Source organism: Pyricularia pennisetigena, assembly GCF_004337985.1.
Source record: "Pyricularia pennisetigena strain Br36 chromosome 7 map unlocalized Pyricularia_pennisetigena_Br36_Scf_7, whole genome shotgun sequence".
NCBI lineage: Eukaryota > Fungi > Ascomycota > Sordariomycetes > Magnaporthales > Pyriculariaceae > Pyricularia > Pyricularia pennisetigena.
Window position 1 is genome coordinate 976,454 of NW_021940919.1, and position 13,744 is coordinate 990,197.

General features: G+C 41.4%; 3 protein-coding genes across 3 annotated transcripts; 2 read left to right on the forward strand and 1 right to left on the reverse strand.

Annotated features, from left to right (window-relative positions):
- Positions 1 to 471: 471 nt before the first annotated feature.
- PpBr36_09904 (uncharacterized protein) lies at positions 472 to 678 on the forward strand (the record flags this gene model as incomplete). Its single annotated transcript, XM_029897022.1, has 1 exon — positions 472 to 678. One exon carries the CDS (start codon positions 472 to 474, stop codon positions 676 to 678), a length of 207 nt encoding a protein of 68 aa, XP_029745317.1.
- Positions 679 to 1,708: 1,030 nt separating this feature from the next.
- Positions 1,709 to 2,687, reverse strand: PpBr36_09905 (uncharacterized protein; the record flags this gene model as incomplete). Its single annotated transcript, XM_029897023.1, has 3 exons — positions 1,709 to 2,371; positions 2,449 to 2,575; positions 2,644 to 2,687. 3 exons carry the CDS (start codon positions 2,685 to 2,687, stop codon positions 1,709 to 1,711), a joined length of 834 nt encoding a protein of 277 aa, XP_029745318.1.
- A 1,792-nt stretch (positions 2,688 to 4,479) lies between these two features.
- PpBr36_09906 (uncharacterized protein) lies at positions 4,480 to 5,643 on the forward strand (the record flags this gene model as incomplete). Its single annotated transcript, XM_029897024.1, has 1 exon — positions 4,480 to 5,643. The coding sequence occupies one exon, from the start codon at positions 4,480 to 4,482 to the stop codon at positions 5,641 to 5,643; it is 1,164 nt and encodes a 387-aa protein (XP_029745319.1).
- Between the last annotated feature and the right edge of the window lie 8,101 nt (positions 5,644 to 13,744).

Genomic DNA, 13,744 nt, shown 5'->3' on the forward strand with positions numbered 1-13,744 from the left:
ATGGTTATAATTATGCGTGACTAAAATTAGACAAGGGGACCAAGTGTTGACAAAAATATTTCAGTACAAAAGAAAAATGTTAATTATATTAAAGATTGTTCGTCACCGCGACAGTGACTAATCCGCTGTCTTTACGCTGCGAGAGATACCTTCGTGCATCCGACAAATAGGGTGTGTAATGGTAGCGAAGAGTCTTCGAGCTATTCCAACAAACCGCCCTCCTTCACCAACATTTCAACGCATGTTTTAACGCATGATAGACTTTTGATTTACCTCGACAAAACTGCACCTTTTGTCTGCATTTCCCATTCCTTCTCATCTCTCTGGCTGTATCTCCCTCGCTCTCTATCTCCTGCAACTGAACATTTTCACGATTTTTTAATACTTTTTCTTTTGGAAAATATGAGCTCAAACACGACAATATCGTTTGAGTACCCTGCTCCTGTGGGGAATAATCATGGAAAGTGCTTTATGACGCTTTTAAAAACAGATAGAACACCTGTCGAGATGGTCGACGTAGCGATCGGACCAGTGACTGTGAAAGTACAGGGGGTGGATGTATCGTTTGACGTTTTTAACGATTGCAAAGCAAAGAAGACTTCCGGGAATATGCCCCCTGGGTTTTTTATAAAGGTGGGAAGGAAGGAAGGTATGAGATATTACAATATAATTCTATAGTTCCGTGTGGGATTATAGCTGAATTTGTATCTATAAATTCCTGCTCGGGTTGGTGGCTGCTGGATCAGGGTCCAGGAACATTTAGGACGTGAATGAAATCTAGCGGCAGTACATTCAAAGAGGATGTTTATAATATGGAAGGGACTTCGTACTCACTCAAGTCGCCTGGTACTACAGTAACAGCGAAATAAAGGCACGTTAACTTTTCAACATCCATAATACCAAGTCACAGGTACACAAACGTCCGCGCATCATTTAATTAATACATAATCCGCCAGCCGATATTCTTTGCTTCAATGATTTGGGTTTTATCACCTTTGGTAAAGCCATAGGTTCAAATACACCACCGCTGTACCTGCTTAGGGTCGGTATGTGTGTTTGTCTATTCGTTCCCCTCATTCATCGCTTATTGTAATGATGGTAAATTACGATACTAAGATAACATGACTGAAGCTGCAAAGTTACTTTTACAAGTTTCGATATGAACATAACTGCCCCAGAAAGAACATCTAAGCTGGTACATTGACCGCCACTAATTTCCTTTAATTTAATACCGTGATCTGGCGCGCAATTCTTTTGGTGCGACCCCCCAGGGCGGGAGGATGAAGGAATGGGCCTCCGTCACGGCCGAGCTCGGGTACCCGAAGCCACAGGGTTCATTTCGAGGCTACTGGGTGGTGGCGGAGGCGAACCTGGGCGAGGCAGTCGATCTCGATGTCGATGATCCGGACAGCGGCAGGCACTAAAAGGGGGAGAGGTGCTTTCAAGCAAGAGCCTGCTCGATATTTACAATGAATGAGGATTTAACAGTATCCTTTCGCGCGAGACCAGCGGTCTTCTAACCAGACGAGGTCACTTTTGAGGTGATTGAGGTCCACCATGCTACAGAGTCGAACCGTCTCAGGGAATAACAGCTTATTTCCTGCGTAGTGCTCGAGTTGGATATGTCCTTTCCATCCCGGAGATCTTGCGACGGTGAGCTTTGCCAGATCCTTTATGCATCTTCGGCAACATGCCCCGCTAAAAGCCCTCAGCCCCACCCTTCAGTCTTAACCGCCATGAGCAGTTCGAACGATAGGTCAAGCTGACTAACGACGTCCTGGTATTCGAAACGATTCAGAAGATCGCCGTGCTTTTTCATAACCTCCACTACAATGTCGCGCAGAAGTCTGTCGTTGCGCACTGACGTCCGGTAGACTTCTTGGACTGCCTCGAAAAAGTCGGGGTGGTTCCAATGCTTTTCGGCCTCGCCTCGGAATTTCGAGGCTGCCAGCACTTTAAGCTCGTTGACTTGCAGGTATTCGGCCAGGGCGTATACGTAACAGTGGGTAAGCAGGAATGTTTTTTCTCGCAAGGACTCTGCGAGGTTGGAGGGTTCCAAGTCGGGATTTCTGTCCCGCTCGTCCATCAGCTCCAAGATACTGCCATTTCTGGTTTTTGACTTCTTTTTCTTGTTTTTCTTTGACCCCGAAGCAAAATTCAAGTTTACATCCTCGGGCACGTCGGTTATTTGTTGAGACTCTATTGTTGCTTCCGCCGGAATTTCAGTAGCTGGCGACTCGCTTTTGATCTCAGATTCGTGTGCTTGGTCGCCGTGCGAAGGTTTATAGTCGGACAAATAGAAAAAGTCAATGACCAGTTTGACTGCTTCCGGATTGTGACCTGATAGGTCTACCTGGGAACTGTGGCTTTCCTGCAAAAAGATCAATTGCAAATAGTCAATGCCCCTGTATTTTCACGAATCACCACAGAGCTGACAAGAAGTCTTACCTGCATTTCACTTTTGAAAGTTCGCTCAAAATACTTTGAACGCGGACACAAAAGTGCCTTGTGCGCATGGTACAAATCATCGCCACAGATAATGGTCATGTCGCTGTAGTCGCCACTCAAACGAAGCCTTATGAAGATTTTGTTTCTATCAGCTCGTCGGTCATTTCAGATGATTGCAACACAGCATTTACATACTGCTTCAAGGCATCCTGGAGCCCCTCGTCCGGTTTTCGAACCATTCTTCGATCCGTCAAAGGTCTGCGGATGAACAAAAGTCGTTTATCGTCGTCAGAGATGTTTTCTGTAATCTTAGTTGCGGTATGCTGAAGATGGCGGTTACGAGATGAAAAAAAGGTATCCCTAAACAGGCGCCTTGACAAAAGGTTCCAACTAAAAGCAGCCAAAAGGTGTCAAAAGCAGATAGATGTACGCAAGGTTATAAAGAGTAGGGCGACCCGTTAGAGCGTGCAAACACAGATCCCTGCGCTGCCTGCGCACACGTAGTGACACGGTTTTATGGACACCGCCTTATCAGGGAGCCGAATGCATGATGCCGCGGCTAAAAGACGATTTTGATTTGACAAACAGACATGCAGGAATGTCACGGTCGCCAGTTAGAACGCGCCCAAGCCCACCAATTTTATTTATTTATTTCTTTTCTTTGAAAACCACTTGGCTCCGCCGTCCTGACAGAATGCTCCGGCCCGTTTGGACGGCCATTCGAGGCTTGCGCATGTACGTGACTATCACCACAATCTGGCGGTCAAACAACCTAGCCACGCACGTAATCAGGCCACTCTGGCTCCCTTTTCTCTGTAGAAGCGCGTCAATCTCTACCGTGATAGGGTCTCTATCATGCAGGAGGCCCTTGGTTGCGGTAACACGCAGTAAATCGGGTGGCAAGTTCCGAATCCAGCATCTCACCGTGGTGATCTGCATAGCACATCGGAGGCCACTCCCGAGCCAGTCTTGGTGGAATGCCTTTTTTGCCTGCACGGGAGTCAGGCCTGGGAAGGTAAGAGTCGTATAGCAGATCTTGGAGGCATGATGCCATGCGTATATGGAATTTCGCAGGCTCGGGCGAAAAGTAGGTTGAAACAAAATTCAACTTTTGGCTCTCGTGCCCAGCATCTACTACAGCTAGGTTTTAGTCTGGTCCGCAACTTGGTGCTGTCGAGGCGTGTCTAGGTAGTGTCTAGCTAGACATCAGTCGCCGACATGCCACGTCACAAAGCAAACGGTGTGGTCGGCCCAGCCGCCTCTCCACCATCTCAACCAGTGACAGATATGTTTTCTTCGCAGCTTGTGTTTTCTCAGCTATGCATGAGGGCCTTCCATTTTTGTGATTTGGGCCAAAAGCGTAATCTGATTTGAGGGCCAGGGGCGGCACAATGCGGGGTTCCGCGTCGCATCGGGACACTGAAGCCACAGGCGTGGGTAGGGAGGTATCTTGAGCTTTGTTTTCCCCTTAAATTCCGGTAAACCACGTTTGATCTCACGGCTGGCGACTCGCTAGGTACACCCCCGACATCGGATGCGGAACGATGTCACTTCTAGCCAATAAAAAAAAAAAAAACCCCCCCAGTGCGTACCAACACCATCAAAGCATCCGTAACAGCTTTTGCCCACATTGTGAGCTATTCGCCTTCATTTGTCTTCTTTTTGTCATCGCCTGCAAAGAAAAGACAACACACAACTGACAGCTCATCGTTTATCGGGGACTAGGATAACGAATTCAACCAACTTCTTTTTCGTTGGAAAGTTGGTCGACTCGCGGATAACTCTTGGTACTTTGTGGAAAAATAAATGACAGTAGACTGTACCTAGAATAGTCCAGTTGAGGCTCACTAAGCCAGCCGTACGAGGAGCCTACGCAGGCACCTGCGCCACGAATCATGTCCGGCAATTCTACCCCGCCTCCGCCGATCCCATCCCCCATAATAATCCGGGGCATGACGACAGCATCTCTTCATCAGGACAGAGAAAACAAAATCCAGCGCGGGCGAAACAATTTTCATCAAAAGCACAGAAATGAAGATCACCGCCATCAACGTCTACCCAATCAAGGCCCTTCGTCCAATTTCTCTGGACTCGGCTGTGCTCACGCCGCAGGGCATCCTCTATGACAGGACGTACATGCTCTTCAAAGTCGAGCCGGACTCGTCGCTGCGCAAGTTACAGTTATCAACCTTTCCGCAATGTGCCCTCTTCTCTCAGGAGATCGTTTCTTTATCCACGTCTTCATCGAATTCTTTCTCCAGCGACACTATCCTCGTGAGATATCACATTCCAAATCCACCGCTCATTGACCATCATCCCCTGCAAGATACAACCCTCTCAGTCCCACTCGTCCCGGATCCCACGGCGTTCGAGCCCATCTCGGTTGATCTTCATGGCAGTCCCGCCGAGGCTCTCCGTATGGGAGAGCCTTATGACGCCTTTTTCTCTGCCTGCTTTGGATTCCCCGTGATTTTAGTCCACATCGGCTCCGGACGTCGCCCTGTCCTCGGCACCCTGGCACCCGGGTCCTCGCCTGAGGAGCAGCCGAAGCAACAGCAATCCTCATCCCTGTTGTCCTCCTTGACGTCCTACCTTCCGTCTTTCCCAGCCCATCTCTCCCAGGAAAAGGAAAAGCATGGCAAGGGACAGCCCTGGCTCACATTTACCGACTGCGCACCCTACCTGATAACCTCAAATTCGTCACTTTCTTATCCGCCCCTGGCCCCGATCCAAGAGCAACAACGAGCCCCCTCAATCATGAGCAAATTCCGTCCCAACATCGTCGTCGACGATCCGGCAGAAGCCCCCTTCGCCGAGGACTTTTGGGCCGAGCTTTCCCTGCCTGGCTCAACGCAGCGCAACGCCAGGTTTCTTCTCACGGCAAATTGCGGCCGCTGCTCCTCCCTCAACGTCGACTACTCCCTCGGCCGAGCTGCTTCGGGGCCAGAGGGCAAGCTGCTCAACACGCTCATGAAGGAGCGCCGCGTTGATCCAGGGCACAAGTATGCTCCGATCTTTGGCCGATATGCATTTTTGGCGGTCGACTATGGGGCAATAGACGACGGCGCTGATGGATCCGGGGTGCGGATCCACGTTGGGGATGAAGTCGTCGTCACCAGGCGCAATGCCGACCGCACTGTTTGTGACTGGGATTTTCCGGCGCCAAACCCAAAAAAGGTTGTGGCCACTGCTTGAAAAATCATCATCAGCCATCGCACAAAATGCTGGGGAGCTTCCACTAATCCAGGCGGATTGGTTGGACGATAGTGTCACAACTCCTGAAAATCAGCCAATGGCACACTACTCTGGGACAAATCGTTTCATGTCTTTGCCCCTTTTGATAATATGAGATGCTCTCATACCCCAACCTGACCAAAAAAATAGGGATAGGAATAGGAATAGGAATCTGACACTCAATTTGGAAGATTTGACCTTCCATAAGCACCAACATCCCTAATGCATTATCACGTGAGGGGGAGCTCATCGCGGTTGATAGTCACCCAGACACGCCAATCCGTAACAACGATCGCACCTGTTTTTTGGACAACAAGCGCAGCATTTGGAAAGCATTTGCCCCATGGGCTGGTCTTGTAGTAATTCCGTACAAGTTCAACCTATCAAAACATCAAAACACGTCCGAAGGCGTGACGAAAAAAAAAAAGAAAGAAAAAGAAAAAGAAAACCTCTAGGTTACCCCGCTCTGAAGTGTACAACCGTACAACCGTGTCAACCATGTGATCGCAAGCCTCAGCATGACAGGAAGCAACACCTATGTGTTGTTTCGTCGCTTAGGCGCGCGGATGCGATTGACACTGCGTGACTTTCTACTTTCTTTACACCTAGCTTTACCCCCTACATTGCAGCCTCGTCTCTTTGGGATCGTTTTCGTGACGTCTGGTAGGTCTATATAGCCATGTTGAGCCAGGGGTCGGACAAAGGGGCCCATTGACCCCGGAGTCAAACATATTTTTCCAACGCTTCGTTGAATGTAGGTTCTCTGTTCTTTTCATTCTAGAATCTTCGTTGATAGGGCCTAATATATTCAAGTTTTTTCAATCTATGTCTGGCCATAACATTGATCGCACTTTTAGTTATCATAGCATAATGCATTGGTTATGGGTTATGTTTGGTCAAGTCATATATTCACTTGAAGAAATAAGCTGCATGTCCATGGATTTGTGCTGGCCACCGAGTCACGACAGGTTGCGGCCATAACAGCAGGTCGCTAACCCTTGCCATTTTTACAGAGGGTCAAAACTCTGGATCGCGGGTTCAAAATCTTATATAATACACCCTACCATTTGTAATTTAAAAGCGTGGTACTTAAAACCTTTGTTAGTTTTATTTATAACGTTTCGGCCAAAGCCGACTGTGTATCAATATATATTCCCCTATTAGGTTTCAGTGAAGCCGATATTGTTATGTAAAAGTGACAACCTTGCGTAAGGATTACTTGGGCCAGGCGTATATCGGAGAATGTTGGTATATTAGGTACAATTGACTTTGAATATATATTTGTTCGGTGGCGGTGTGAAGGTCTTTAACATTTGCCTTGGCGTTTGTCGCATGAACGACCATCTCCGAACTTTACAAAAGTAACTACCGTTAATATTCATTTAATTATAGTTTAACGAACAAATTGATAGCCAGTAAGGGAATTGAATAATGAACACCGAGCCTGTAGCTAGTGGGACCTCTCTAGCTGTGATCATTTGATGAAATTTATGCCATTTGTTAGGATTAGGCCCCCAGGCATTCCCTGAAAATCGCCACTCGACTCGCAAGCCACGCTAAGTCAGCGATTATGTAAAAGCGTCCCTTAACACTGGGTTTAGACGCGTCTCGAGCGCGTGATTCGTTGAAATTCCTCTATTTTCAATTAAATCTTCGTCAATAATACCTAGTATGTTAAAGTTCTCCAATATATGGTTGATCGTATCACCTCAGATTGCAGCCTCGCCTTTCTAAAATCCTTTTGATAATACCCGGCCATGCGAAAGGACTGCCTGATCCAACGATACTTCTAATTCAGCAAAGCCAAACCCACAAATTTACTGCAGTAATTAATACGAATTATATGCAACGCCGCGACCAAATCTTTTAATAGCAACTTATTACTTTATACGGACCACAAATCCAAAAAGAATCATAATAACCAATCTATTAAATAACTCGCATTAACTGCGCATGCACCTACCACATAATCTATTGATTAGCAATGGGGCAAAGTTCTTTTAAATAACTTCCTCAAGTTCCCTGTTTATTGCCTATATATAAAAGCCGTTACATTGCAACACCTTCTTCTCCTTCCTCTGCTGTCAACTATAGCATGATTTTACTACACATAAATCCAACCTCATTGACATTACTTTGCTTTACCTACCATCATTTTTGAATTTCACCTTGTGATTAAAATGCAATACACTTATTTTGACCTTTTGCTTTTTACTAGCGGTTTGTTTGTCGGTCAAATTCACGCCGACCCAACATATCGCACAATTACAGGCTCATGTAGTAACCAGGTCCACAGTTGTTCGACAAGTCAAGGCCCTTATTCCTGCCCCAAGAAGAACAGTTGCAAGAAGCTCGGTGAGCCATGTATGGTGTTTATATATACTGGGTTGTCGAGCTGGAGGTCTGACGACATTTTTTGTGATCTGACAATTTTTCCCTGGTATCCTAAATGGAATAAGAATCGGTTGGATCGGTTGGAAGGTAAGTAAAGACGCAACCCCGCCCTCGTTTCACCCTCCCAACCCCCCACCAAAAAAAAAAAAAACAACGCGATCCGCCTTAGCACCACTAACCCTAATATTTAGCTGCTAAGAAGAAAGCCACAACCTCGAGTCAGGGGAAAGAAGGAGAATAAAAAGAGCCATAGAAAAGTAGAAGCAGACAAGAAGGCGGAGAGGATTATGCTGCGTGGACGAACATTCCCTGATCAGCTTTTGTGCCCCAGCCATCCACTGACTGTGACGCATCCTTTGTCCGCTGTCAACAGTGCCGGGAGAAACTGTCAATATGCGAGATAGGCTTCAAGATGATAGGTTTATTAGGGCAGTAACCAGGCGAAATTAGCGCGCCAGGCCCGACATACCGCGACCGCGGGTGAGAATCAACGCTTAACAGTGCGTACCACCTGTTCGGCACCCAAAAATAACTGTACAGCCACGTTCACCTTTCATGTTCTTTTATAAATATCTCAACCAATATTTCATTTTTGGATTTACTGTTTTCTGATTTTCATTTTCCATTTTCCAATAAAGCAATAGTCTCAGGGCTCATCCTAGAACGAACGCTCCGCAATTCATCCACTTCGTGGCTTAATGCGGCGTTGGTTATACCTGTGGGTCAGGTCCACCCAACGATCGCGCTCGTTCTAGTCTGAGGACAACTTGTCGATTTTCGCTAGTCTCAGGGCTCATCCCTGAAGCCCAGAGCTCCACAATTGATCCACTTCGCTCCACTTCGTGGCTTAATTGCGGCTTTGCAATGTACCTGTGGGTCCATCCAAAGAACGTTTTGGTTCAGGTCTGAGGACAATTTGTCGATTTTTGCCGTTTATGGCGGTATTTTTGGCCTTTTTTTAACCGAAACTCCTTTATTATTAGTCTCAGGGCTCATCCCTGAAGCCCAAAGCTCCACAATTGATCCACTCCGTTCGCTTCGCTCCACTTCGTGGCTCAATTGCGGCTTTGCAATATACCTGTGGGTCCATCCAAAAAACGTTTTGGTTCAGGTTTGAGGACAATTTGTCGATTTTCGCCGTTTATGGCGGTATTTTTGGCTTTTTTTTAACCGAAACTCCTTTATTATTCCACAACTATATATAATATTGAAAAAATAAAATATCGTTGAAAATAGCGTTTAATACCGCTATTAGCAGCAATTCGATTTATTTTATTATTTGCTATAATGGCCGAATTCGATACCACCTGCCCTTAATCCGTTTATAACGGTACTGTTTTTTCGATTTTTTTTTCGATTTTCGATTTCTTTTAATATTATTTTTAATTTTTGACCAAATTTTATAATTTTTGCACGTGGAGGGTCGTATATATTTAAATGTCGTTATACTAAATTTTGGTGCATATACCAGATTATATAAGCAGTTAAATAAGCGGATAGGCAAAGTATATACTTTTTTATATATAATTTACAATCGAAACTCGTTTATATTTTTACCAGTTTTGACGATAATAAAACCAAAATTTCAAAGACTCGAATACGTATATAAACAAACGTCCAAACCCAATCCTACTTATAATATCCGTTTTAAAAACTGTTGTATAAAAAGAAATGCTAAATATGTATTTTGACAATTTTTTTTCCTTGATTTAATTAATTTTATATTATTTTTGTTTTGCAGCTGAATGTTATGGTTTCTGCACGTGGGGGGTGGCATGAATATATTTAATATAATATTATACTTTTGTACGTATATTTAGTTATATAAGCCGTTAAATATGCGGATAGGTAAAATATATCCATTTTTATATATATTTCACAATCGAAATGCTTTTACATTTTTACCAATTTTAACATTAATAAAACCAAAGTTTGAAAAAGTGAATTATATATATGAATAAACATTAACGTAAAACCCGATTTACAATACCGGCCCTTTTTATTTTTTTATATATAAAAATGCTAAATTTGTATCCTTTTTATATTTTTTGCTTTATTTAATTAAATAAAATTTATAAAAAAAGAACTCATATAAATTTAATTAACAAATTGATTAAACAATGTATTAAGTAAAAATGTTTTCATTTTACCAATATTTGGGTAAATCATTTAATATTTTAATAAATTGTTAATTTATATAAAAATATTAATAAAACTTCTATTTTAATCGATAATTGCATGTACTTTGCAGTATTAGGTTTACTAAACTATAAAAGCTGTAAGTTAAACTAAAGTTAATATTGCATACCATTATTTAAAGCAAAAATTAAATATAATAAAGAATTACAAATTTTACTTAATATTTTAATATCTTTCTAAATACAGTGGCTGTAAAGACGCGGCCGGCATTCAAATAATCAACAAACTCCAATAAATTTAACGCAAAATACTATATATTTTTATAATTTTTATTTATTGTTTTATTCGAATATTTAATTGCATATTATGGGTATATTATTTTTTTTGCCATTATAATGCGAATATTTTGTGTATACCCGCTATAAACGGCAAAATACCATAAATTATCGTTATATTAATAAAATAATAATTAGCGATATCGCAGCATTAGGTATATTATCAATAATACCGCCATAAACGGCGAAATGCGACAAGATGTCCTCAGATGTTACGACCAGACAAGATGGGTCGGTACCAGTGAGGCCAGGCGGGGTCACACGCCTTCTAACGATATTCGACCAGAAAAAACACCGACCAACAGGAAACAGAATTACATAAAAGATTACGTAAGCCCACGTAACCGCCAAAAAAACGATATAATTAATATATCACATATTAATTATAGTAGAACAAATAATATGCGGGCTATAGGACATATTACACATATTATACCCAGGATAACGGACTATTTAAAAATACGTTTATTATTATATAAATAAAATTTAATTTAAAATTGTTTAGCAATAACTAATTTATTATTTACCCAAAAATCGATCATAATTTTACCCCAATTATTAAAAAACCCCCGTTACCCAATCCAAACGCTTAATTGCTGTAACTCATTATATTTTACCCTAAAAACAGGTTACCCGATATTTTAATCGTAATATTTTAATTGCTCCTGTTTAATATTTTGTTTTAAAATATACCGAATAATATCGCCGAAATAATATTTTCCAACAAAACCACCCTTTAAACCCTTTTTACCATTAACGTTCCGGCCAACGTTAACGTTTTACGCTCAATAGTCGCGACGCTCCAAACAAAAAATCGACAATTCCAGGAACGAATAACCGAATAAATTAATCGAACCAATAGGAATTATATTAAATATCCTTTATTATTATTTTATAATAGCATTTTAAATACCCTGCAGGGATTTTTTATGGGAACCCGGGCTTATTTTCACTTTAACGAGGACAATTTCGATAATAACGCAAAAAAGGTTATTTACGCAGTTTCGTTGTTAAAAGGCGATGCGTTTACCTGGTTCGAACTAATCCTACGAAATTATTTGGATTACAATAAAAAAAAACCGTAAAGTTGAAATTAACCGCATTTTCGACGATTATAAAAATTTCGAAAAATGTTTTAAGGGAGTATTCGGTAGCCCAAACGAGGAACGTACGGTTAAACGTAAGCTGGTACGCCTTACTTAAACCAAATCGGTATTTAAATATACCAGTAAATTCCGATAAATTACCGCTAAATTATTATGGGGCCCCGAAACCCTAATAGTACGCTTTTATGCGGGATTTGAAGAAAAAGTTAAAAACGAATTTGTTAAAAAAGAACGACCCGATATTTTAACCGAATATATAAAATTAACAGTTAAAATCGATAACCGATTTAATGAACGAAAACTGGAACGACGCGAAAAACGCAGCGTATAGGGATTAGTTTTGCGATAAACCAATACGGGACGCAAATACCAATACCCTAACCCGCTTCGCTAATATAATATTTTTTACGGAATATATAACGGATTTATGGATTTTAACGCGATTTAATATAAAAAACTTCGTAAGGATCCCAAAAATGGTAAATGTTTTAAGTGCGAAAAACCAGGATATATAGCCAAATCTTGTCCTTGAAACATTCCGGACCTACACCCCGATTCCAAAAAACCACGAAAATTAAATACCATTACTTACCAACAAATATTACCGGATTAATACAATTTAATAAACTGGACCGTATGCTACGACGATAATTATATAATCCACAATAACGCAAAAATGGACGCAGGATAATATTTATAAAAATTTAAAGGTATTCGGACTTTAGCAGTAGGAAACCGTATATTTATTAAAACCAGACCACCGGTATAATTACGCAGGCAAAACGCCAAATTACCCGAACCTACGGAATTAAATACTTTAAAAAAATAAGAATTAAAACCATTGGGATAAACCCACCGTATCCGGATAATCCAATAAGCCCCAACGGACGAATTTAATAACGAATTAAAAGACGAATTTAGCGAAAAAAAACCATATTTTCAAACCTATATAGTGTAGCAAAGGAAAATAACCTTTATATATATAAAAAAAACTTATCGATTTATACCGAAACGACCAATTAATGCAATTTCCCGGAATATTATTTCGAATACAAATATAAAACTTTATAAAATTAATCGATCCAATTTTCGGAAACCACCCAATTTTGGATATTAAGCATCCTAAATATATAAAAATCTTTTGGGTAAAATGTTTTAAAGATAATTGCGGACGGTATTTTAGCAGAAAGATAATCCACGATTTTTTTCCACGACGACGTAAAATAATAGGCATCCACGAAATTTACACTATTATTAAACTGTTTAATTGGGAAATTAAAATAAGATTTAATACCGAATTAGCGGTAATTTTTATTTTTTGTAACGATTACCTTACGGTATATTGTGAGGAGGTTACGAGATAGAATAAGCTTAATCTTGAACGCGGGGAAAAGTGGATCACGTATAAGGCTGATGGAACGTTGAAATGGCAGATAACCGTCTGCTAGCGGGTAATAGAGATAATATATTGTTGCACAATCGATTCGTTGAATCGTTGAATCGATGAAGGTTATGAAGGTAATATATCTAAGGCTAAATTATGAATTACGTGTTCGAATCCGTAGGTGCAGATCTTCGATCCGGATGTCCGGAATGCGGGGTCACGTCACATGATTTGGCCTTATTCATGTGACTGACCTGCCGACCTATTGAGCCTAACGGCCTATTGTGCTTAGGAATGCACAGAAAATCTGCGACCACAACGGGATTCGAACCCACGCATTTCAACAACGTATATATGGTATAGATTATGGTACGTGCATTATACCATTAAGCTAGATTATATATGACGTATTTGTTTTGCTGTTGAAACTATGAACAAAGACGTGATATATAAAGCTTTGTGTGTATAAACGCGTATACGTTTTGTTTGTTATTTATTTATTTATTTGATGCAGGGTGACTAATAGAACTAGCCCGTGCTAGCCGTTATGAGATAATGCAGGGTAGCTAATATAAATAGCCCTGCGCTAGCCATGTTCACAATTTTACGGTTTTTATGTACAAAATTCCAAACAAAACTTCGAAATTAAAAATATTTTATTAATTAAAATTTAACCAAAAATGGATTTATTGGAAATATAATTG